Source organism: Nuphar pumila, chromosome 4 (genome assembly GCF_984573655.1).
Source record: "Nuphar pumila chromosome 4, dmNupPumi1.hap1.1, whole genome shotgun sequence".
NCBI lineage: Eukaryota > Viridiplantae > Streptophyta > Magnoliopsida > Nymphaeales > Nymphaeaceae > Nuphar > Nuphar pumila.
Window position 1 is genome coordinate 40,050,375 of NC_143252.1, and position 27,658 is coordinate 40,078,032.

The following is a 27,658-nucleotide window of genomic DNA, read 5'->3' on the forward strand; positions in this document are numbered from 1 at the left end:
GCTGCAGCTATGGAAATGGTTGCCACCGAGATTGGAGGTTGAAGCAAAGTAGGTACTGGAAGTAGATGCTACAGAGCTGGAGGTGGAGGAGGCTCGCAGCTGCAAACTTGATGGAGTGGGTCGGCTGCTGCAAGTGGCTGCAAGGGAGGCGCTGGAGTGGATGGTTGTGGAGCAGCTGCTGGGCGTGAAAGGGGTGGCTGCCGGCTGGTGCTCCCTTTTGGTGGCTGCTGCCTAGGCTGGAGGAGGTGGCTGGACTGCTTGAAGAAAGTGCAGCAATGGAGGCTGCAACCCAAAAGAGAGAGAGAGAGAGAGAGAGAGAGGGAGGGAGGGAGAGACGTGGGTTTTTCTTTTTTGAGAACTTAGGTTTTAATCAAACTTCCCACCTAAGTTTCTAATGAATGTGGGTTAAGATGGGAGATGAGGGTTGTAGCAGCAAAGGGGAGAGAAGGAGAAAGCTAAAGGGAGAGAGAGAGATGTGAGAATGGGTAGAGAGGAGGGCCAGCCGTAGCCTTTTTTATTGTATGGAACTTAGGTTTTGATATTATCAAAACCTAAGTTTCTATTATTATCTAAAGAGCCATACGTGAATGGCTATGGCTGCAGCCTTGGCTTTGAAACAGTATGAAAAGGAGGTAAGGAAGAAAGGGGAAAGAAGGAAGGGAAGGAAAAGGAAAGAAAGGGGGAAGAAAGGAGAGGGAAAGAGGAAAGAGAAGGAGGGATGGGCTGCCATACGTGAGTGGAGGGAGAGGAAAGAAAGGAGGAAAGAAAAAGAAAGAAAAAGGAAGAAGAAAGAAAGAAAAGAAAGAAAGGAGGAAAGGAAAAAAAAAACTAAAAAAAATAGAAAATGGAGGAAAAAGAAGGAAGGAAGTAGGCTGGAAGGTGGGATAGGGTGGTCGACCCCCTTGTGGGTCCCACCTTAGGAAGAATAAAATAATTAAAAAAATAAAATAAAATAAAATAAAACAAACAAAAAATAAAGAAAAAGATAATTTTTTTTCTTATAAATTAAAACAAGAAAATGCAAATGGATGGGCCATCTCAGAGCGCGTCCAAATTTCACTTTTGAAATTCATTTTGACGATTAAAGGGGTAAAATAGTCTTTTCAGAAAATTTCCAGACGAAACGAGCTATTTTTGGCAGTTTTTGAAACAAGCTCGGATTTTAAAGTTCAATACCTCATTGCGAAGCAAATCCAGTGTAGAATTTGAAAATTTAATTTTGAAAGAAATCCAAATTGTTTTTTCTTGAGAAAATACTTCTAAATTTATTTTCAAACGAAACAAGCAATTTTTGGTAGTTTTTGAAACGAGCTCGGATTTTGAAGTTCAATAACCCGTTGCGAAGCAAATCCAGTGTAGAATTCAAAAATTTGAGTTTAAAATAAATTCAAATTATTTTTCTTGAGAAAATATTTCCAAATTTAGACTCCCTGGGGTAAAAATGTCAATTTTGGAAACCTGAGGTTTGAAATTGATTTCTGAAAACTTTTAAAACTCAATCTGGATTGAAATTTATAAAACTGGAGTTCTCGACTTTGAAAATGGAATGAAATGTGATGAAATGTTATGAAATGCTGAGAAATGATATGAAATGATGAGAAATGACATGCGAAATGCAGACCCTGAATGAAGAATTTTGGATGTTAGACCCCGATTGACACGTGTACCCGTTCAAAAAGTGTTAAAATTGACAAAATTTGCAAAAATGGTTGAAGAAATGATTTTCGAGCTCTGCCAAGCTAGAGTGACACTGGAAATTAGGGTTTGAGTTGGATTAAACTGAAATAAACTGGATTAAGCTGGGTTTTAGAGTTTTAGAACTCAAATGAACTGACCAGACACTGACTCAACTGACCTTTCTGACTTAATTTTCAAGAAAAACTATCATTTTTAGAGAAATGGTACAGAATGATCACTGGAGTGAAGCGAATTACGAATCTGAGCCGAGTTTGAGCTAAAATAAAGGTCAGTAATACTGACATGAACTAAAATCGAAGCTCGAACACTAGCTCAATTGACTGAACTCAGCTCAATTTCAACTGAAAGAACTGAAATGCACTAAAATGGGCTTCTGGACAGTTGGAAGTGGTTTTGTACTGAAACTGGAGTGCTTGAACTCCTGGTGAGCTCAAGTTAGACTCTGAAGAACATGACTGACTGAGAATGACTGACTCGAAGACAATTGGTTTGGATTTGAGTAAGAAATGAGCTCATTTATGAAGAAATGATCCCATTTTGGCAGGAATGGTCAGAAATGAAAATGGCCTTCTCACTTTGAGCTCAAATGAGCTTAAAATGACTGATATTCTAACTGTTCTGAACTGACCACCGAGCTTGGTTGACTCCGACTGACTGGGGTCCGGAATGACCTAGGGGTAAAATGGTAATTTTCCTAATGAAAATGGGTAAAATGGTGATTTTCTGAAACTGACCCGGGGTTTGACTCCTACACTGACCTAACAGGGTTAGCATTGCACGAGGAGGATTGTTTGAGATTCGATGAGAAAAATTTGGGGTGTTTATAGATGCCCCTCTTTGCTGCTAAGCCGGCTTGAAGACGAGCTTAGTGGCAAAGAAAAACACACCAAATTTGGGCTATAAAAATGCCCCAGTTAGAAGGATTTGACTGGATATGAACAAATTAGCCCTTATGAAAATGGTAGATATGAAATATAGAATGAAGAAGAAAAATTTACTTCAAAGAAGTGAGATTCAGGTTTTGCCCTTAACCTGGATGGGACGAGAAATACCTCGTGTAGAAACGAAGCTCAGGTTTGACCCTTGACCTGGTCGGAAATGAAATACCTCATCAGAATGAGGCTCAGGTTTAACCCTTAACCTAACCGAGAAATGAAATACCTCATCAAAATGAGGCTCAGGTTTAACCCTTAACCTAACCCGGAATGAAATACCTCATCAGAATGAGGCTCAAGTTTAACCCTTAACCTGACCGGGAAATGAAAATGATGAGATTCTCGAAAGAAGAACTCATGATGAAACCTTCGAACTTCCGCACAATGAATCCGATAAGGATTTTGCAAAAGGATGAAATTAGGGTCCTTAAAGCTTGAAAAGGGGTTTGATTTTGGGCGCCTTATTGCTGAGACTAAATAACTTTTGAAGTTGGTGACCTTATGTGAGAAAATGATTTGTGGCTTAACCTCAAGCCGAAATTGGACTGTCTATGGTGGGACAGTGGGGACACAGGGAAATGTGCGAATCTGAGAGCCCATGCGCTCAGATTATACCAACAGAAGGGAAGAAATCTTGAAAACTCCCGTTATCAAGTCTTAAAAGGGACAACAACTGATGTCAGGATGCACCAAAGATGAACCTTAAGCTTTCGCTTCACGCGAGGATAGCTAGAAAATATTGTCAAAATATTGAAAATTATTGTTGATTCAAAATAATTGAAAATGATGCACATTGTTTTGAAAGTATTCCCTCTTTTCTACTTGAAGTATTACCTTCGACTGGGCTTAACTCCGTAGAATCAAGATTCAAATTCAAATTTCTTGCAATTGACTTTCTTTCAAGGAGGCTATCAATTTCCCTGATATGAACAAAAAATGGAGTATTCTTGATATTGTGAAAGCAATTGGTGAAAGAATATTGATAATAGAATTTCACAAAATTAAAGAGGATTCTTGACAGATTCGGCAGTCTGATATCCTGGGATTCTTTTCTCATGATGATCTTTCTACCCACTTTTTTTTTATTGGCAGAATTAGAGCTCTCTTGGGTTTTTGGGGAGTTTATTGCATCATCCTTCATTTTGAAGGTCCTGACTTTTTTCTCTTTTTTTTGGAAGGGTACGTCACAAACTCTTTCATCTTGGAGATGATCTGATCTTTCTTTTCTCTTGACGGTTATTGGCTCTTTGGTTGGCAATCTCTTGATGATAGCAGAAATTAAATATCCTTTAAGGTTTGTCGGGAGGCTCATCGCAGTCGCCTTCATCTTGACGGTGCTCTGAACTTTCCCTAGAAGGATCCGTCACAAACTACTTCATCTCGGAGATGATCCAAATATTCTTTGGCCCCGGGGGTCTAACTCACATAATTCGTCTTCACCTTGACGACAATTAAGAGATCCCTTTTGCAGATATTTAATTGCAGCTTAGGTGATTGAGAAGATATAGGGATTGAGTGGATTTTTCTGTATCACCTAGGATATTTCGACTGCTTTATTTTCCAAGAATGATCTTTAAAAATGTGTCATTGACTGCGATCAATACCGATCACTTATGGCTTTGCAACAACATTGAATTTCCTTTGCTGGCCATATCAAGGATTTATTCTTCATCTTTTTGGTTGACCAATAGAAAGATTCTGAATTTTGAATCCCTTTTCGCAAAAGCTTTGTCCTTTTTGAAGTAATACTGAAGGTATTCTGAGGTAATAATTTTGTGCAATAAAGATTTTGAAATCAACAAATATTTAATGACAAATTGGCAAAATTTTCTTGAAATCCTTGGTGAAAGAAATTGCTTGAGGTTTAATTGACACATCCATGACCAAATTGAGTCTTAAAAAGACTCGATAAAAGATCAACTCGAAAGTTGGGTTTTATTTTGACTTACCAGCTCGAAAGCAGGATTTGGGTTGACCGACCAGATCGAAAGCAAGATTTGTTGAATTACCAGCTCAAAAGCAGGATTTGTTAACCGACCAGCTTGAAAGCAGGATTTGTTGACCGACCAGCTAGAAAGCAAGATTTGTTGACCGACCAGCTCAAAAGCAGGATTTGTTGACCGACCAGCTTGAAAGCAGGATTTGGATTGACCGACCAGCTAGAAAGTAGGATTTGTTGATCGACCAACTCGAAAGCAAGATTTGTTGACCGACCAGCTCGAAAGCAAGATTTGTTGACTGACCAGCTCGAAAGCAGGATTTGTTGACCGACCAGCTCGAAAGCAGGATTTGTTGACCGACCAGCTCGAAAGCAGGATTTGGATTGACCGACCAGCTTGAAAGCAGGATTTGTTGATCGACCAGCTCGAAAGCAGGATTTGTTGACCGACCAGCTCGAAAGCAGGATTTGTTGACCGATCAGCTCGAAAGCAGGATTTGGATTGACCGACCAGCTCGAAAGCAGGATTTGTTGACCGACCAGCTCGAAAGCAGAATTTGTTGACTGACCAGCTCGAAAGCAAAATTTTGATTGAAAGACCGAATTTGATGATTTGAAATTGATTTACATTGATGAAGTTGTAACCCGAAGGCTTAGAAAGTGATAGATATTGATAAAGTTGTAACCCGAAGGCAGAAAAATGAGTGATGTTGGTAAGATTGTAACCCGAATGCGTGAATTTGGAAATTGATTGACCCGAAGGTCGAAACTAGAAATTAGTTTACTGGGAACAACATGGGTTCAATTGAGAATGACATGGGTTCACTGGGAACGACATGGGTTCAATAGAGATTCAGCCTAAGAACTTGGATCAGGATGACTTCAACCTATAAATCACATTTCAGAAAAATACCAATCCAAAAGGGCTTCGACCTAAGGACTGTAAAGAATATTGGATCATGAGGACTTCAACCTACAAATCACATTTCAGAAAAATACCAATCCAAAAGGGGTTCAACCTAAGGACCTGGGATCAGTAGGAATTCCACCTACAGATCAAATTTTTGAGAATGAGATTGATTTGAAAGGGGTTCAACCTAAGAATCACTGGGTTGAGAAGGACTTTTGGTTTATAAAGGGGTTCAACCTATGATCTGTATTGGTTTGACAAGCATTCAACCTACAAATCACATTGGTTCTACAGAGGTTCAACCTACGAACTATCAATTTCATAGAGATTTAACCTAAGGACCACAACGGTTCCGTAGGGATTCGACCTACGAACTATCAATTCCATAGGTATTTAACCTAAGGACCATAGTTTAAGAAGGAAGGACTCAACTTTTTAGCTTTGAATGGACCAGGTGCTAAACTGGGTTTTGAGGGAAGATTCAAATCAGAATTCAAATCTTTAAGGAAAAACTAAATTAATTGGATTTTGAAAGAAAATTCAAGTCGGAACTTGGATCTTCTAGACCAATTACTAAATTGTAGAAAAGTTTGAGTAGGAGTTCAAACCTTTAAAGGAAAGCCAAGCAAATTGGATTTGTAAGAAAATTCGAGTCGGAACTCTAATTTTCTAGACTGATTCCAGGCATTTGAATTGGATTTGGAAGAAAAATTGAGTCGGAACTCTAATTTTCTAAACCAATTTTAGGACATTTGAATTGGATTTGGAAGAAAATTCGAGTTGGAACTCTAATTTTCTAGACCAATTCTAGGACATTTGAATTGGATTTGGAAGAAAATTCGAGTCGGAACTCTATTTTTCTAGACCAATTCTAGGATATTCGAATTGGATTTGGAAGAAAATTTGAGTCGGAACTCTAATTTTCTAGACCAATTCAGAAGGAAAAGAAATTCAAGTTGAAACTCGAATCCCGGAGGAAAAAAAATTCGAGTCGGAACTCGAATCACGCAAGAAGACTAGACCAGCATGAATTAGGTTTGAAAACATTAACCAGTAAAACCGGATTTAGAAAGTTTGACCAATAAAAAATGGATTTTGAAAGTCCAACCAATAACAATTGGATTTTGAAAGATGTACCAGTGTGAATACCGGATTTTGGAAATGAACCAGTATAAGTACTGGATTTTGAAAATGGACCAGTACAAATGCTGTTTTTGGAAGAATTACCAGTACGAGCACTGGATTTTGAAGATTTACCAGCACGAACACTGGATTTAGAAAATTTTACCAGCACAAACACTGGATTTTGAAAATCTTACCAGCATAAACACTGGATTTAGAAAATTTTACCAGCACAAACACTGCACTTTTTTGAAAATTTACCAGCACGAACACTGGATTTAGAAAATTTTACCAGCACGAACACTGGATTTTGAAAATCTTACCAACACGAACACTTGATTTTTTTGAAAATTTACCAGCACGAACACTGGATTTAGAAAATTTACCAGCACGAACACTGGATTTAGAAAATTTACCAGCACGAACACTGGACTTTGAAAATTTACCAGCACGAACACTGGACTTTGAAAATTTACTAGCACGAACACTGGATTTAGAAAATATACCCAACTGATTCTGATGAGAGATTTTCAGTCTTCATCCTCACGATGACTTAGACAACTATCGGGGTCTCAGGATTTATCCCTTATCCTGAATAGGTAGTTCAGGTTTATCCCTTAACCTGAAGGGGAAATGAATTTGATGCAAATGCAAATTGATGCATATGAATGCAGATGAATGCGAATCAATGCATGCAAATACAAATGAATGCAAATGATGTAAATGGGTGCACATGCATGCAAAATGAGAGATTTATGTGATCCTGCCTGCATACAGGATGTTTTGAAGACAATTTTCAAAATAATGTCCCAGTGTAACTGGGAAAGAAGAATTTGACCATTATTGAAGAAAATATATTAAGGAATTACAAAGGATGGAATAGAGGATTTAAGTATAGAATTTTTTCAAATGTTGAGCATTGATAGGGTCTGATAATTCCACACCATCAGCATTGATAAGAAGATATGAATTGTGAGGGTAATGCTTCCTCGACAACATAGGGCCCTTCTCAATTCGGCGACCATTTGCCACCCAGGCGGTGCTTGAGATAGTTCGTTGATCTGAGCAGTAGATCATTGACTCAGAATTTTCTTTCAATGATAATTTTTGCATATTGTCTGGCTACCCTCTGCCGACATGATTGAGCGTGCTCTGCTGCTCTGATTCTCCTTTCATCAAGCAAATGAAGTTATACTAGCCGTTGTTGCTGATACTGATCAAGAGATAATTCTAGAAGTGATGCAAATTTTAGAACAGGTTTCTGAACATGTAGAGGCAATACTACTTCAATTCCGTAGACAAATTCTGACGGAGTAGCATTAGTTGGAGTCCAAATGGTGGTTCTGTATGCCCATAATGCATCATGGATCTTCTCATGCCAATTATGACCTGTTTCCAAGGTTCGCTCCAGGATTCGAATCAGAATCTTATTGGTGGCCTCTGTTTGACCATTCTCTTGAGGATAATAAGGAGCGGAAAAATGATGATGAATTCTGAACTTTGAGCAAAATGTCTTCATTCTCTCATTCTTGAAATGACTGCCATTATCTGACACAATATCTTGCGGTATGCCGAAACGACATAGGATATTCTTGTGGATGAATGAGATCGCGTGTCGACCTTCTACTATGCGTAGAGTGAGTGTTTCTACCCATTTGGTGAAATATTCTGTTGCGGCAAAAAATATTTGTGGCCATTTGAAGTAGAAGGAGTGATAGGGCCTACCACATCAAAGGCCCATATAGAAAATAGCCATGGAGAGATGGCGGTTTGCAAATATGTTGCTGGCGCATGAATAGAAGGTGCATGTATCTAGCATAGAGCACACTTCTTCACAAAATGGTAGCAATCTTGCTGCATAGTCTTTCAATAATATCCTGCCTACATGATTTGCTTGATAAGAGTTTGGTAGTTGACGTGACCACCGCAAATGCCTTAGTGTGCCTCTCGCATAATTTCTTTGGCTTCTTCGTCGTCCAGACATCTGGAATACTCAGAACTGAATCCATGACGATAGAGGACATCGGCGAGAATAAAATATCGGGCAGACACGTGCCAAATTGCTCATTACTCTTGCCAGTGATATTCTGAGAGAAGGAGACAGATGTTTTCTCCTTAATGGGAGCCTTTTTGAGACTGTCTTCAGCTTGCTCAGACATCATCCTAATCATCATTTTCTTGAACATCTGATATGTAGCAGGATCAATGTCATCCCTATCATTCAGACTCTATCTTCTGGCAGATCTTGGAGAATCCATTTCTTCTCGTCTGCTTCTAAAATCACTGATGCACTGACACAGTGGTGTCTTCTTGCTTGATCTGAACCACTTGAAAATACCGATATTCTCTGCAGAATGATATGGATGATTATATTTTGATGATGAAGATTTGGGATAGAAATGAATATAGGAAAAATATTTGAGGAGAATTTGGTAGATAATTGAAAGAATATCCCATTACTAGGGATTGGGTCGCCGCTAGGATTACAACAATTGCATTGTCATTCCTTCTCAAAGAAAATAAATAACTGAAAATTATGCCTCCTTACCTAGGCGAGGTCGTCAAACCAAGGATTGAAGAATTTGCAAGATTTTTATTTATTGAAAGGAAAACATGATTGCATCAATAGTAAACTTGGGAAAGAGGGGGCAGACAGACAATTTGCCACCACTCTTTATAATTAGCAGAGACACAAGGACCAGGAAAAAGTGGAAGAGTTAAAAAAGAGTCTCAGCCATATCTGGCAAAATGGTATGTTCTGGACCACTGCGTTGATGTAAGGTCGAACACTAGCACGACTCCTGATAGCAGCCCCATCTCTATGTGCTTCTGTCTCTGAGAAAAATGTCGAACACACCGCTCTAGATGATAATAGGCACAAAAGAATGGACCAAGCAACTTGAATCTCTTGCCATATGCATAGGTGTATCTGGGAGGTGAAAGCTTTCGATCAAAATAGTCTCATACCACTTCTTCTTTCTGCAGATAATCGATCAGGAATCGATACCACGCAACTGGAAGGAGCTCCTTGTCGTTGTATCTGAAGAAACTAGCTCTGGTCGGTTCATGCTGAAGGAACTAGGACTGAAGTTTATAAGTACATCCCTCGACTAAAATGGACTCTCCAAGTGTGAAGCGGGTCAGTCTTTTGTATAGAAAAGCAAGCGCGACCATGGCTATCGAAAGACGGCTGGTCTGTCGACTTCCCCATCTTCTCAGAAGTTGTACTATTCTGATGTCCACATAATTTTGTCTATCTGGAAAGAAAGTAAGTTTCACAGTGCACAGAACCATCGCATGCTGGATTCTTTCTCGAGCTGTTCTGGATAGCGTGCTGACTTCTGCGAATTCTCCATACTGTCAGTAGATCTCGATCAGGCTCACGTATTCATTTCCATTTTCTTCAATCAGTGGCCAAGACTTGCGCCCTGTCATGCGAGTCATAGCATCTTTAGGGTCCAGACCCTTGACATTGATTAGAAATTGCTGCTCTAATGGATCTCCAGGCTGACCTGCTGGCTCGAGCAGTCCCATGATCTCTGAAAAATTTTCCATCAACAGAGTCATCTCGCCCCATGGGAACCAAAATGAGCAAGTGCACGGATTCCACCGCTCTGCCAGTGCATGGATCAGATTGCCATTAACTGTCAACTTTCCCACTGCAGATGTCAGTTCCAACCCACAATCGCTCAAGCGGTCCGAAAACATACGAGAGAAGTTTTTGAACCAAACATAGTACCACCGGGGGAAGAAGGGTCCGGTGCTGAGAGCTCGATGCTCGGGAAGACTTTGTCGCACCTCGTAGGAGATGTGACCCTTAGGAAAAACAGAATCAAGTTGACTGTATGCCATTGGACTGAAAGATAGGAAGATTGGAATTAGACATTGGAAAAATACAAGAATTTTGAAAATTGCAGGCAGGATAAAATAAAAAGCTGGAAATTCAAAGTCCAGAGGAACAAAAGAATGGAAAATCACCTGAAGTTTTGAGGAAAAGGTGGATAATTTGGAAAAATCGTCTAGGGTTTTTGAGAAAAAGAAGATATTTCACAAAAGATGGAAAATGAGGTATTTTGAAAAATTGTTCGGTATTTTGGAAAAATTGGGAAAAATATGAGAAAATAAGGCGAAAATGAATATCATACATTCAATTACAAACAATTATGCACATACAACAATCCCTAAGAAGCTGACTCTAAATGCATTGATTTTGAAAGAGCTTTAGGACCCTAATCCTGACTCTAGGCTCAGATCAACTATGTCCAATCATGCTATGCTGATATACTCGAGCCGAGGCTCGATGTACGTGGCATAAAACTCATCTCCGGTTTTAGGCTTGTGTTTTCCCAACATCCTTGAGCGCCTGCCGATATATGTTGGACTATGGCCCTTGGTACGTGGCAGGGGGGCGTTAGCCCAAATAAGTGGCCCAGTTGTGAGGCTCTGTCCCGAACTATGGTTCTGGAAGAGAGCCCAACAACGTGAAGACCGGGTAGACATAGGTGAGGTGGTTTTTTAAAATATGAGCACATGCAGGCAAACAGAGGGCTTTAAAACCTAAAGAGATAGAGATTTTGAAAATTTTTGAAGAAGCAAACATTGTTTTCATACAAGTCCTAGATTGAGGAGTGTTGTATTTCAGACCTAAGTCAATGTAAGCATGAATAATTCTCCTCAATTGGTCCTACCAAACCATGCCTAGTCTATATGCAATCCATGTCAGCTGGGTTCAAGTCTAGGCTCCTAGGTTCACATGATATCATGAATTAAAGTTGACATTTCATAGAACATAATTTTGATAATTAAGCTAAGTTAAAGCACATAACTGATCAGGCGAAGACAGGTCCCATCACGGTCGTCAAACCTGTTATCATCGCAAAAAAATTTCCCCTCTCTTGCGAGAGAGGAACGAATTTCGCGAGTCAAACTCGACCAAAGTTTTGAAAATGGTTTTGAAAATTAACTCGCCTCCGTTTTGAAAATTTTCGGGAAAATTCCATGGAATGGGATCCGTCTGTCGGTACGAGGTTCAACCGTTCCTGGCGCCTTTACCAGAGGTAATTGAACCAAGGATCAATTATGTGCTTTAACTTGACTCAAATATCTAAATTATGCTCTATTTTTTCTAGAATGCACAAAAAATCAGGCTTGTGCTATGAAATTTTGAAAATAATGCAAGTTTGAGAAACATGATGTTTGCTTTGTAAAATTGAAATATGCTTGAAAAATGATTGGAAAAGTGCTTGAAATTGGAATTCCTGTGAAAATAATTGAATTTCATTGGAAATCAAAAATTTGCATCGGAAAGTGATTTCTCAGGAAAACTTGAACTTTGGAAAATCGATTTTGAGTTTTGGATTACTTTTCTAAGGAAATGGATTTGAGAAATTCTGGGAAAATCAAGAAATTCATTGGAAATGACTTTTTTAAAAGGAAAATAGATTCTCAGGAAACTGGGTTCTCTGGAAATGGGAAATCTGAGAAGATCGATTTCTGAAAACTTGGGATTTTGAAATTTGAGAATTTTAAAACATTGAAAAATCTTGGTTTGAACTTAGGAAATGCTTTGAAATCTTATTTGAAAACTCAAAATTCTGAGAAAATCAGATCCTGAGAAAGACTTGGAAATTCTTGAGAAAACTGATTTTTCTGAAATTGAAATTGGAAAATGAATTTGCAATTTGAATAATATGAATGAATGAATATGAATTTGAAAGGGAATTTCAATTGAGGAATTGAGAAATCCTTTTAAAACTTTGAGAAATGCAGTGCATTTTGAAGTTATCCTAAGTGTGTAGGCTGAATGTGGCTAATACGAAGATCATAAATCTTAATTTTCTTCGTATTCTGACTATGGCCATAAATATGAATCCCACTGATTTTATAAACTTCATAAGAGCTTGTGCACGTGCCATTCGTGTAAACCATAGTGAATTTGAAATAAATATGCATGAATCATACATCAAATATTGAAATTTGCAAAAATTAAACTATATGCAATGCAGCTCTATTCTAAGCAGAAAAGTAACTCTTATTCCAAATATTACATTGATTTTTACATTGAATTGAATAAAATAAAGAAATAAAGTGACTAAGTCTTCTTCTTGAGTGTTCCTGCAAAACTAGAAAACAAGGTTAGCACAAAATGTAGGTTTTTCTGAATTTATCCGAAAATATGGGAAATTATCGGATATTATTCAGATATAAACCCAAATTCATACCCCCTTTGATATAAACATGATAAATAATGAATAAAGTTTGAAAATAAACTTGGAAATTCGAAATTGGAGTAAAAATGACCAAAATAACCCTAATGACCTTGAAATCAGGGTCTTTTGAAAGAAATTTTGTAAATTTTGGAATTTTGAAAATCAAATGAAATAAATCAAATACAATATGATAAAATATGATGATATGCATGAAAATTTTTTGGAATTAGAAATTGAAATTTCGAAATTTAGGTCAAAATGACCAAAAATACCTCTGATAACAAGACTATGGCCTTGAAACCAGGGTTTTATGAAATAAAATTTGCAAAAATAGAAAATGTGAATTGAAAATGACATTGAAATTAACCCTAATATGATTCTACATGTTCATGTACATGATAAAAACCCTAAAATGGCAAAAATATCATAAAATATCGAATTTAACCTGATTTTCGCCTGATTTTCGCTTCTGAATTTAAAGATAAACTAACACATGAAGCAAATGAACTTGGAATTAATCCAAATTTGGCATGGACACCTAGACTAACCCTAGAAACAGAAAGGAGCTCGACAATCTATTTTTTTTGTATTTTTAAATATAGAAATTCAAATAAAAACCCTACATTTTGTGATTTTTTCCTAAAATATTGATTCTAAAGGAGATTTCGGATATCAAACTTCCATAAAAATTTTCCAACTTTTTATGGGGTGATAGAGGACAGTTAGGCAAAGATTTTTTCCTTTTACACTTTCTGGTTTTGACCTATGGTCGGAGCTGTGCCACTCCGGCAAGTCGGATCGGAATCCGGCGACTCTAGGATTTGGGGGAAACAGACAGGTTTTGGTAGAAAATGTAGAAAAAATAGTAAAAAGATGGTAAAAAGGCTGAAATTAAGGTAAAATGTCTCTGACAAACAGGAAAAAATTTTATATTTTGACACCATTGGGATTCGGGTTACGGTTTGATAAAAGGCACACTGTTATCAGAGACCCGAATCTCTGAAATTTTGGGATATTGAAGTCTGTCAGACATAAAAGAAATTTTTGGGAAAAATATTGAACAGTTCAAAAAATCCCCAAACTTTGGGAAATGACAGGAAAACATGTTAGGAACAACTTTTGTGTTGAAAGTTTTTGTAGACATGCTACAGATTGAACGGACTCAGTGCATTAGGGTTTGTCTATACCTTGACAAAGGAAAATCGAGATTTTCCCAGGTGTCTAGGAAATCCGATTTTTGACAAAGGTCAAAAATAAATTGAAAAACCTCAAAATTTCCAGATCATTAGTATATTCTATTATAAATCCACTGCAATTTTTATAGGATGATTCGGATCTCCCACAAGGGTGGTTTAGACTTCTCTTGTCTGCTAAAACAAATATTGGAAATTCCAGGCAGGTCCAAAACCCATTGTCACCCTTTTATTTTTTTAAGATAATAACGATTTAAAATTAAAGCAAAATTTCTACAGGAACTAAAGGTCGTACAGGTCTAACAGTAGTAAAATTTTCAGAATTTAAAGATGCAAAAATTTACATGAAATAACCTATGGACTTTGTACCGAAATGAACTCTATGGATTCTAATAATGAAATTTACATTGAAATGAATGAAATAAATTAACATCCTAACATAAATGCATTTTTTATCATAAAATATCATAAAATATAAAACTAATACACAAATCAATGGGAATACAACATATTATTTGTTGTTGGCTTGCGAAACGGAAGATCCAATCCATTGAACAGATGGATCTTATCGTTTAATTAGCCCCTACACATGAGATTGTGAAAGAGATCCTTTCGTCACCTTGGATCTGGTTTTAGACTAACTTCCCATTATTTTCACGAAAATAGGGCTTGCATACCCCTAATCACACGGCATTAACGGATTTTGGTAAATAAAAAAAAACTAATAAGAAAATTGATCTTACCTTGACACCTAGCTGGAATAGGCTGCAGCTATGGAAATGGTTGCCACCGAGATTGGAGGTTGAAGCAAAGTAGGTACTGGAAGTAGATGCTACAGAGCTGGAGGTGGAGGAGGCTCGCAGCTGCAAACTTGATGGAGTGGGTCGGCTGCTGCAAGTGGCTGCAAGGGAGGCGCTAGAGTGGATGGTTGTGGAGCAGTTGCTGGGCTTGAAAGGGGTGGCTGCCGGCTGGTGCTCCCTTTTGGTGGCTGCTGCCTAGGCTGGAGGAGGTGGCTGAACTGCTTGAAGAAAGTGCAGCAATGGAGGCTGCAACTCAAAAGAGAGAGAGAGAGAGAGAGAGAGACGTGGGTTTTTCTTTTTTGAGAACTTAGGATTTAATCAAACTTCCCACCTAAGTTTCTAATGAATATGGGTTAAGATGGGAGATGAGAGTTGTAGCAGCAAAGGGGAGAGAAGAAGAAAGCTTAAGGGAGAGAGAGAGACGTGAGAATGGAACTTAGGTTTTGATTTCATCAAAACCTAAGTTTCTATTATTATCTAAAGAGCCATACGTGGCTATGGCTGCAGCCTTGGCTTTGAAAAAGTATGGAAAGGAGGTATGGAAGAAAGGGGAAAGAAGGAAGGGAAGGAAAAGGAAAGAAAGGGGGGAAGAAAGGAGAGGGAAAGAGGAAAGAGAAGGAGGGCTGGGCTGCCATACGTGAGTGGAGGGAGAGGAAAGCAAGGAGGAAAGAAAGAAAGAAAGAAAAAGGAAGAAGAAAAAGAAAAGAAAGAAAGGAAGAAAGAAAAAAAACTAAAAAAAAAAAGAAAATGGAGGAAAAAGAAGGAAGGAAGTGGGCTGGAAGGTGGGCTAGGGTGGTCAACCCCCTTGTGGGTCCCACCTTAGGAAGAATAAAATAATTAAAAAAATAAAATAAAATAAAACAAACAAAAAATAAAGAAAAAGATAATTTTTTTCTTATAAATTAAAACAAGAAAATGCAAATGGATGGGCCATCTCAGAGCAGGTCCAAATTCCACTTTTGAAATTCATTTTGATGATTAAAATGGTAAAATAGTCTTTTTAGAAAATTTCCAGACGAAACGAACTATTTTTGGCAGTTTTTAAAACAAGCTCGCATTTTAAAAGTTCAATACCTCATTGCGAAGCAACTCCAGTGTAGAATTTGAAAATTTAATTTTGAAAGAAATCCAGATTGTTTTTCTCGAGAAAATACTTCCGAATTTATTTTCAAATGAAACAAGCTATTTTTGGCAGTTTTAGAAATGAACTCGGATTTTGAAGTTCAATACCCCGTTGCAGAGCATATCCAATGTAGAATTCAAAAATTTGAGTTTGAAATAAATCCAGATTATTTTTCTTGAGAAAATATTTCCAAATTTAGACTCCTGGGGGTAAAAATGTCAATTTTGGAAACCCGAGGTTTGAAATTAATTTCTGAAAACTTTTAAAACACAATCTGGATTGAAATTTATAAAACTGGAGTTCTGGACTTTGAAAATGGAATGAAATGTTATGAAATGCTGAGAAATGATATGAAATGATGAGAAATAACATGCAAAATGGAGACCCTGAATGAAGAATTTTGGATGTTAGACCCTGATTGACACTTGTACCAGTTCAAAAAGTGTTAAAATTGACAAAATTTGCAAAAATGGTTGAAGAAATGATTTTCGAGCTCTGCCAAACTAGAGTGACACTGAAAATTAGGGTTTGAGCTGGATTAAGCTGGGTTTTAGAGTTTTAGAACTCAAATGAACTGACCAGACACTGACTCAACTGACCTTTCTGACTTAATTTTCAAGAAAAGCTGTCATTTTTAGAGAAATGGTACAGAATGATCACTGGAGTGAAGCGAATTACGAATCTGAGCCGAGTTTGAGCTAAAATAAAGGTCAGTAATACTGACATGAACTAAAATCGAAGCTCGAACACTAGCTCAATTGACTGAACTCAGCTCAATTTCAACTGAAAGAACTGAAATGCACTAAAATGGGCTTCTGGACAGTTGGAAGTGGTTTTGTACTGAAACTGGAGTGCTTGAACTCCTGGTGAGCTCAAGTTAGACTCTGAAGAACATGACTGACTGAGAATGACTGACTCGAAGACAATTGGTTTGGATTTGAGTAAGAAATGAGCTCATTTATGAAGAAATGATCCCATTTTGGCAGGAATGGTCAGAAATGAAAATGGCCTTCTCACTCTGAGCTCAAATGAGCTTGAAATGACTGATATTCTAACTGTTCTGAACTAACCATCGAGCTTGGTTGACTCCGACTGACTGGGGTCCGGAATGACCTAGGGGTAAAATGGTAATTTTCCTAATAAAAATGGGTAAAATGGTGATTTTCTGAAACTGACCCGGGGTTTGACTCCTACACTGACCTAACAGGGTTGGCATTGCACGAGGAGGGTTGTTTGAGAATGGATGAGGAAAATTTGGGGTGTTTACAGTTATTCTTTCTCGAAACACATTACTTTATCGTCAGAATGGATGGTCGCTGGGTAGAAATTGACGGTGACAATCAAACCAGCATGGCTTCCTTCCATGCGTTAATCTAAAAGATTTTGTATCCTTTATGTTGTACGGACATGCCAACCTTTCATGTGTGCTTCAACCAGATAACATACCATATGCAGGGAAGTCACTGATTGTCCATAGAACAACAACCTTCATATTGAAGTTTTATTTTTTGTGGGCATCGTACGTGAGAACACTATCACTCCACAGTGTTTTCAATTCATCAATCAATGACCTTAAATATACATCAAGATTTTGACCCAGAGAAGTCGGACTAGGGATTAATAGAGACAAGAAAAGATTTTGATGCTTCATACACAAACTTGGAGGAAGGTTGTATGAAGTGACAAATGTCTGCCAACACGAGTATGGGGTTGATCTACCCTCAAATAGATTAAATTCATCTGTACATAAACTTAGCCTAACATTTTTCACTTTCATTGCGAAGTTCTGATGAGTACGATCGAAGTATCTCCAAGCTTCCGTATCAACAGGATGTGTGATCTTGTCTGTTACGACAATGAAGCCATACATGATACTTCAAGTACAAGGTTTTGATGATGAGCAAGTGGAATCAACTGCATTTCAACTAAGGCTATGAAGAAATTTAAGAATTCGATGAAGAATCTTTGAAGACTAGTGTGCAAATGTTTAATTCATTAAAAGTCTTAGATTCTTGTAAGAGCCTTACTTAGAGTGCATATTTAGGTTGCATTTCACCTTAAAAGTCTTTAGAAAAACTTTTCTAAAAGAAACCCTCTTGAAAATCTTTTTAGAAAACTCTTTTCTTAAATTTTCATGTTTATTAGTCGACCAATCAACTTACCAGTCGACTAATCCTTTCGCGCCATATTTTTTAAAAAGTCATTTTTGTCAAATTAGTCGACCGAAGGTTTTATCAGTCGACTAGACAGAATGTCTGTTTTCTGGAAAATTAGCAGCAGTCGACTAATGGTTTTATCAGTCGACTGAACAGAATATGTGTTTTCTGAAAATTTAGCAGCAGTCGACTAATGCTTTTATCAGTCGACCGAACAGAATGTTTGTTTTTCAGAAGATTTTAGCAGTAGTCGACTGAAAAGTTTTTTAGTCTACTGATGATATTATCAGTCGACTAATTTTTCTCTAGTCGACTAAGTTTCAAAAGTTCAGATTTTCAAATGGCTCGATTAACAGATCAGTCGACCGACGATAACTGTCAGTCTACTAATAACTAACTATTAGTCGACTAACTGATGTTTCAGTCGACTAATTTTGCCGTTTTCCTGAAACTTCAAAAAGGTGTGTCTTTTCATTTTTCAAGCATTTTGATCGTTCAAAATGGACTGTTTTGACACCCTTTCATACTCTCAACGTATGAAAAACTTCAACTATAAATATGAGTGCATTTTACACTCAATAGAATAAGAATTCAATCGATTTAAATGAGTTACTTATTGCTTTTCACTCTTAGTCATTCAAGTATTTGCTTTCTCACTTACTTGATATTTTCACTTCAATTTTTCACTCAAATCACTTTGAGAGATAGTGAATTCGTGAGTAGAGTATTTCAACAACCTCAAAAGCCAATTGCATCTCATTTGCATTCAAAAGAAAGGCTCATAGGTTGTATTGTAAGTTGTTACTTATTTTTCTGTAAAAAGAAGGACTTCTTGGTTTAAAGGAGTTGTTTGCTTTCAGTAGGATTGTTACTGAAAGTGGGACCAGTTTTGGTCTGTGTGATCTTGTAGTTTACAAGGTTGATAGTGGAAATCTCAAGCGGGTTTTGCTTGGGGACTGGATGTAGGTCGGGATAGACCGAACCAGGATAAAATTTTGTGTTCTTTGTGGGTTTGCTTTTTCGATTTACAAAATCCTTCAATATTCTGCAGACAATTTATAAAAGCACTATTCACCCCCCCCCTCTAGTGCTCGTTGCCTCGATCCTAGTACACTTTCATTTGGTATCAGAGCACATGATTGCTATTACTTTGATTTGACCATCATCTAGCATGGCAACTGCAACATCTCAGCACAAAGAAGGAAGCTCTTGTGTTCGTCCTCCTCTCTTCAACGAAACAAACTATGGATACTGGAAAGTAAGAATGACAATATTCTTGCAATCCATGGATCTAGATATTTGGAGAATTGTTTAAGAAAAGTACCAAACTCCATCAACTGATTTCAGCCGATGGACCGATGAAGAAAAGAAGACTGCTTCACTTAATGCCAAGGCAATGAATGCATTATATTATGGCGTTGACAAGGTAGAGTTCAATTGCATCTCCCAATGCTCTACAGCAACTGAAATCTAGCATACTCTTCTCGTGACTCACGAAGGTACGTCAAAGGTAAAAGAATCTAAAATTGCTTCTTTAGTTCATAAATTTGAATTGTTCAAAATGAAGCAAAATGAATCTATATCAGACATGGTGACTAGAATGACCGATATAACTAACACTTTGAAATCCCTTGGAAAAGAATATTCACAAGTGGATTTAGTCAGAAAGATTCTAAGGTGTTTAACTCCTGAATGGGAGAGAAAAACCACTGCTATTGAAGAAGCAAATGATCTCAATACTCCCACTCTTGAAGATTTAGGTGGTAACCTTATGGCATATGAAGTTCAACTTCAAGACAGACAAAAAGAAGAGCCCAAGAAGAAATCTCTTGCTTTCAAGGCTTCTTCTGACTTAGAAAATTCAGAAGAAGATAAAGATATTGCCCTCATCACAAGGCAATTCAGAAGATTCATCAAAAAGGGAAGATTTCAAAGAAAGGTAAAGAAAGCAGATTCTTCCAATCTCATTGAAATCAAGTGCTTTAACTACAAAAAGGCAGGACATATCAAGAAAGATTGTCCTCTTTTCAAAATCAAGCCCAAGGACCAATTCAAGAAGAAAAAGGCATTTCAAGCATGTTGGGATGATAGTGACTCCTCTTCCGATGAAGAAACAAATGAAGAAGTCGCCAACATGTGTTTTGTAGCATAAGAAGATTCGGTAAGTCAATTTGACTATGATGAATTATTTGAAGCATTCAATGATTTATAAGCTAAATTTAAGAGTCTAAGTTCTAAAAATAAAGAGTTAAAAACTGAAAATTTAACTCTTGGCTCTCAAAATAAAATGTTACTTCAAGAGATAGAAGATCTTAAGAAGGAAAACTCTTGCCAAGCATTTGAGATAAAAGAAGTTGGAGTTAGAACCAATCTCTTACAAAAAGAAATATCTAGTCTAAAAGAAAAATCAAATGATCTTCTTTCCATAGTGATCAAATTCACAAATGGTCAAGAGAATCTAGAAAAACTTCTTGGTTCTCAAAGATGCTCGGTTAATAAAACCGGATTGGGATATAGCTTCTTTGATACTCAAAATAGACCAAACTATGTGGTGAAAAATCAAAGACATTATTCTCAACCATTTGTTCATAGAACTAAACTTTCTAGTTCTAATAGAAATGCATCTAATCATGGAAACTATAATGCTTATTATTCCAGACATGATTATTCTAGACATGATTATTCTAGACATGATAAATCCTTTCATAGAAAGAATATTTATTATCAAAGGAAACCAAAATCCAAATGGATATGGGTTCCTAAGACTAACTCTCATGGACCCGAAAATAGAAAGGGGTCAAGTGCTCCGTTTTCTAATTTTGTTGTAGGTACACAACATAAGGAACAAATGGATATTGGACAACGGTTATTCCAAACATATGACTGGAAGGCCAGAGTTATTTTCCACCCTCCAAAATAAGGATGGAGGAACCATCACCTTTGGTGACAATAACAAGGGAAAAGTAATAGGTATTGGTAATATTGGTAATCCAAAATTTTCCTTGATAGAAAATGTTCTTTTAGTAGATGGTTTAATGCATAATTTAATATCTATTAGTCAATTATGTGATAAAGGTTTTCATGTTTCTTTTGAAAATGATTTATGCTTAATTTCTGATTATCAATCTAAAAAAATCATTTTTAAAGGTAAAAGAAGGAACAATGTGTATGAACTATATCTAGATGAATTACCCATTTTTAATGAAAAATGTATTATTGTTTCAAATGAAATTCAATGGTTATGGCACAAGAGACTTGGACATGTTAACTTTAAAATTATTTCAAAGTTATCTAAGAATGATCTTGTAAGAGGCCTACCTAGAATACCATATAAGAAAGATCACTTATGTGATGCTTGCCAAAGGGGTAAACAAATCAAGAGTTCTTTTAAAGCAAAAAATATAGTTTCAACAAAACGTCCTCTTGAACTTTTACATTTAGATCTATTTGGACCATCTAGAATTCAAAGTTTGAATGGTAGCAAATATGCTTTTATTATAGTAGATGATTATTCTCGATTTACATGGGTAATTTTTCTAAAAAGCAAAAATGATGCCTTTTTGGAATTTTCTAAACTTTGTAGAAGAATTACAAATGAAAAAGCTACATCTATTATTAAAATTTGTAGTGATCATGGTGGTGAATTTGAAAATGAATCATTTCTAAAGTTTTGTGATTTACATGGTATATCTCACAACTTTGCTTTTCCTAGAGCAGCTCCACAAAATGGAGTTGTTGAAAGAAAGAATAGAACTTTGCAAGAATGTGCTAGAACCATGCTTCAAGATAAAAATTTACGAAAATACTTTTGGGCTGAAGCAATTAATACAGCATGTTATGTTCTAAATTATGTTCTTATTCGACCAATTTTACATAAAACATGTTTTGAATTGTATTATGATCGTATACCAAAGATCTCATATTTCAAAAATTTTGGTAGTAAATGTTTCTTGTTAAGTACCAAAGATAATCTTGATAAGTTTGATTCAAAATCAGATGAATCAATATTTCTTGGATATTCGTCTAGAAGTAAAGCTTATCGTATTTTCAATAAAAGAACATCTTGTATTGAAGAATCTTTACATGTTGCATTTGATGAGAATTGTGAGCAGATTATACCACTAAGCGAAAGAGAAGAAGTAATATTTCAAGAAAAACCCTTGATAGAGAGTACTTCTCAAGAAAATATTCCTCTTTAACCGGTTTGGAAAGAAGTTCCTAATCATCCACATGAACAAGTTATTGGTGAAATAAAGAGTGGTGTCCAAACTAGAAGGCAATTAGAAAAATCTATTGCAAATGTTGCTTTCATATCTAAATTAGAACCAAAGAATATCAATGAGGCTTGTGATGATGAATTTTGGCTTTTGGCCATGTCTGAAAAACTTAACCAATTTACTAGGAATGATGTTTGGAATCTAGTTGATAGACCAAAGGATCATCCAGTAATTGGAACAAGATGGGTCTTCCGAAATAAGCTGGACGAAAATGGTGAAGTCATTCGTAACAAAGCAAGGCTAGTAGCACAAGGATATAATCAAGAAGAAGACATAGATTTTGATGAAACCTATGCACCAGTGGCTCGATTAGAGTCAATTCGAATGATGCTTGCTTTTACTAGTTACATGAACTTCAAGTTATATCAAATTGATGTTAAGAGTGCATTCTTAAATGAACACATCAATGAAGAAGTTTATGTAGAGCAACCTCCAGGCTTTGAAAATGAGAAATATCCAGAAAAAGTCTACAAATTGAAAAGAGCTTTGTATGGACTCAAACAAGCACCAAGAGCGTGGTATGAAAGACTACGAAATTTTCTAGAACAATCTGGTTTTTCCATTGGTCGGGTAGACTCCACTTTATTTATTAAAAATCTTAATTCAGATATTCTTATTGTGCAAATTTATGTTGATGACATAATATTTGGTTCTACTAATGATTCTCTTTGTAAAGAATTTGCTAAAGCTATGCAGGAAGAGTTTGAAATGAGCTTGATGGGCGAATTAAACTACTTCCTTGGACTTCAAATAAAGCAAACTGAAGAAGGAATTTTCATCAATCAGGCTAAGTATACAAAAGAACTTCTCAAGAGATTTGGGATGGACTCATCGAAATCAAGAAGGAATCCTATGAGTACAACTACTTCTCTTGATAAAGATGAAAATGGTAAAAGTGTAGATACTAAGCTCTACAGAGGTATGATCGGATCTCTATTATACTTAACTGCTAGTCGACCTGATATTATGTTTAGTGTGTGTATGTGTGCAAGATTTCAAGCTAATTCAAAGGAATCTCATTTAACTGCCGTAAAACAAATTCTTCGTTATTTGAAAGATACTTCAAATTTCGGTTTGTTTTACCCAAAATCATCTTCCTTTGATTTAGTTTCATATAGTGATGCAGATTTTGCAGAAAGTAAATCTGATCGCAAGAGTACTAGTGGAACTTGTCATTTCTTAGGAAATTTCTTAGTCTCTTGGTTTAGTAAAAAGCAAAATTCAGTATCACTCTCAACAACTGAAGTTGAATATATAGCAGTTAGTTTAGCATGTTCACAAGTACTTTGGATGAAACAGACCTTAAAAGGTTTCAGTTTGAATTACTCCACAACAACTATTTATTGTGATAATATTAGTGCTATAAATCTTTCGAAAAATCCTATTCAGCATTCAAGAACTAAACATATTGAAGTTAGACATCATTTTTTAAGAGATCATGTGTTAAAAGGAGATATTTCGTTAAATTTTATTTTCACTAAAGAACAACATGCCGATATCTTCACTAAACCTCTTAAAAATGAAGATTTTATGAGAATTAGGAGAGAACTAGGTATTTGCTCATTTTTAGATTTGTAAAAATGTTGTTTTTTTTAACAAAATCTCAAAATCGCACTATATTAGTCGACCGATAAAATTCTAGTCGACTGATGTTTTAGTATTTTAGATTGAATCGCACCATATTAGTCGACCGATATATTTCTAGTCGACTGATGATATTTTTAGAATGAGTCGCACATTTTTAGTCGACCAATAAAGTTTTAGTCGACTAAAATTTTTAAAAAAATTTAAATGAAGGGACCCGATACCCCTTGGATTTTTTTTTACTCGTTTTTTTTAATAGGCATCGTTTCACTTCGTTTTCGTATCTTTTCATTTTTCTTAAAACGAAAACCCTCTTTCTCTTTTGCCTCTCTCTCTTCTGAAAAACCCTCAGAGTGTCGTTCGATCCCATCTTCGTCGGGATTTTCTTGTCGTGACAGGGAGATGCCGGAATCTTCTGGCCGTGATCTTGAAATGCCGGAATCCTCTTGCAGTAACTGGCGCATCTTCAAAACACGCTGGAACTCTCTTGCCGTGACAGTGTATTTTCCCCCATTGCCGAAATCCCCTTGTGGCAGCCTTCACACTCGTCGTCAGCCACCGTATCTTCCTTAGTTTCTGAATGCCGGACAACATCTTCCTTTTGCCGAATGCCATTTGGAAGTTAACATCATTCTCTGCAACTATTTTTCTTGGTGAATCAATTTTTTTTAATCATGCCTCGTACGAAGTCTGCATCTGCAAAAGGTTTAGGTTCTCCTCCGCCTACACCTATTTCAAGACATGGTTTTTCACTCAGATTACTCAGAAATCCTCTTTTGTATGATACTTTTGGATCAATTTCTGCACTACCTATTTTACCTGGCCGAAATGTTCTATTTCACTTATTTTCTCGTTACAACATAAGAGAATTATTTCCTGGTATTTCACATCTTTTTTATGCTTGTGCAGATACTTTTCACTATCCTTTTCTTATTCACTTGTTTTACACAAATCTACAAATGGATCATGAAACTAGAATTTTGTCCTCTCTTGTTCGTGATGTTGAAATCGAGTTTGATTCGAAACTACTTGGAGAAATTCTTAAAATTCCACCTTCAGACACTCTTTTCAACACTATTGAATTAAATGATGAAAGAGTTTTTGAACAAATTCTTCTTCCAGGTGCACCTCACTGCCCTCCTTTCAAAAATACTAATCTTCAAACTCGTGCACGCATTGCTGGACGAATCCTTGCCCACAATGTTCTACCTAAAACTGGTTCTTTTGATTATTATTCCACAGATCTTTCTACGACTCTTTATGTTTTATTTGGAAATATTTCTGTCAACTGGGCCATTGTGTATTTTACAAATTTGTGGAAACAAAAACCATTTCTTCCTTATGGTTGTCTTTTAACTCGTATTTTTAGACATTTCAAAGTTCCCTTAACAAATGAAAAATGTATTGAGCAAAAAGAGTTCTTTGATCAAACAATTTTTAAAAGAATGAAAATTAAATATCTGCCTCCTTTAAATGTTGATCAAACTGAACCATCTGATCATACTGAACCATCTATTTCTGAACCTTCACCTTCTGCAACACCTTCATCTCATGCAAAAAAAAAAGAAATTTTCTACAAGTCAAGACAATGATGAAGTTATGCAGAGACTGAAAGCTTTGGAGCTGCATCAACACACTTTTCGTGAAGATGTGACTCAGCAACTATCTTCGATTCAGAAAGAGATTACTTCAATCAAGGATTTGCTCAACTCACTTTTCTTATCTTTGTTGTCTAAACTTTCATACTTTATGGGTTGTAATATTTTAAACTTGTATCACTATTTTGCTTATGCTATTTCTGCCCTTACTCTTTTTGATTCTGACAAAGGGGGAGAAAAAGATAAAAGATCTTGCATTAAATTGAATTTGCAGGAGATCTTGCAAGAGAAAAATCTCATATGGAGAAAAAGATAAAATGCATGAAGTAATGATGAATGGAAATGCAAACCAATCAATATGTGATATATGTGCTTTAAATGTGCTAACTTTTAATGTTTTGCAGCATATTGATAAGGGGAGTAAAATCTTCATCTATGCATCTAAATGCTTCATCTTTGATTAAGTTTGTCATCATCAAAAAGGGAGAGATTGTTACGACAATGAAGCCATACATGATACTTCAAGTACAAGGTTTTGATGATAAGCAAGTGAAATCAACTGCATTTCAGCTAAGGCTATGAAGAAATTGAAGAATTCGATGAAGAATCTTTGAAGACTAATGTGCAAATGTTTAATTCATTAAAAGTCTTAGATTCTTGTAAGAGCCTTACTTAGAGTGCATATTTAGGTTGCATTTCACCTTAAAAGTCTTTAGAAAAACTTTTCTAAAAGAAACCTTTTTGAAAATCTTTTTTAGAAAACTCTTTTCTTAAATTTTCATGTTTATTAGTCGACCAATTGACTTACCAGTCGGCTAATCCTTTCGCGTCATATTTTTTAAAAAGTCATTTTTGTCAAATTAGTCGACCGAAGGTTTTATCAGTCGACTAGACAGGATGTCTGTTTTCTAGAAAATTAGCAGCAGTCGACTAATGGTTTTATCAGTCGACTGAACATAACATGTGTTTTCTGAAAATTTAGCAGCAGTCGACTAATGCTTTTATCAGTCGACCGAACAAAATGTTTGTTTTTCAGAAGATTTTAGCAGCAGTCGACTGAAAAGTTTTTTAGTCTACTGATGATATTATCAGTCGACTAATTTTTCTCTAGTCGACTAAGTTTCAAAAGTTCAGATTTTCAAATGGCTCGATTAACAGATCAGTCGACCGATGATAACTGTCAGTCTACTAATAACTAACTATTAGTCGACTAACTGATGTTTCAGTCGACTAATTTTGCCATTTTTCTGAAACTTCAAAAGGCGTGTCTTTTCATTTTTCAAGCATTTTGATCGTTCAAAATGGACTGTTTTGACACCCTTTCATACTCTCAACGTATGAAAAACTTCAACTATAAATATGAGTGCATTTTACACTCAAAAGAACAAGAATTCAATCGATTTGAATCAGTTACTTATTGCTTTTCACTCCTAGTCACTCAAGTATTTGTTTTCTCACTCACTTGATATTTTCACTTCAGTTTTTCACTCAAATCACTTTGAGAGATAGTGAATTCGTGAGTAGAGTATTTCAACAACCTCAAAAGCCAATTGCATCTCATTTGCATTCAAAAGAAAGGCTCATAGGTTGTATTATAAGTTGTTACTTATTTTTCTGTAAAAAGAAGGACTCCTTGGTTTAAAGGAGTTGTTTGCTTTTAGTAGGATTGTTACTGAAAGTGGGACCGGTTTTGGTCTGTGTGATCTTGTAGTTTACAAGATTGATAGTGGAAATCTCAAGCGGGTTTTGCTTGGGGACTGGATGTAGGTCGGGATAGACCGAACCAGGATAAAATCTTGTGTTCTTTGTGTGTTTGCTTTTTCGATTTGCAAAATCCTTCAATATTCCGCAGACAATTTATAAAAGCACTATTCACCCCCCCCTATAGTGTTTGTTGCCTCGATCCTAGTGCACTTTCATTGTCTTCATCATGTTGAACTTTATTTACATGTCAAATCATTTGTTTAGCTGTTCTCGAAGACATATACAGTCGTTGCAATCTAGGGGTGAGAGGAAAGTAGCAGAGTGACTTATATGACACTTCTTTTGACCTTGTATTACCATTTCTTGTTGTCTTTGGCTTGAACCGAGGATGTCCACATGATAGACATGAT

The 27,658-nt window shown here is 36.3% G+C and overlaps 1 protein-coding gene across 1 annotated transcript in view; it reads left to right on the top strand.

Moving 5' to 3' along the window:
- The first annotated feature begins 15,303 nt into the window (after positions 1-15,303).
- LOC149840075 (protein DOWNY MILDEW RESISTANCE 6-like) overlaps positions 15,304-27,658 on the top strand; it is a 72,127-nt gene continuing 59,772 nt past the window's right edge. Inside the window, exon 1 of the mRNA XM_090004988.1 lies at positions 15,304-15,342. Coding sequence (XP_089861114.1) covers positions 15,304-15,342 — 39 coding nt within the window. The remainder of the gene's footprint in view (positions 15,343-27,658) is intronic.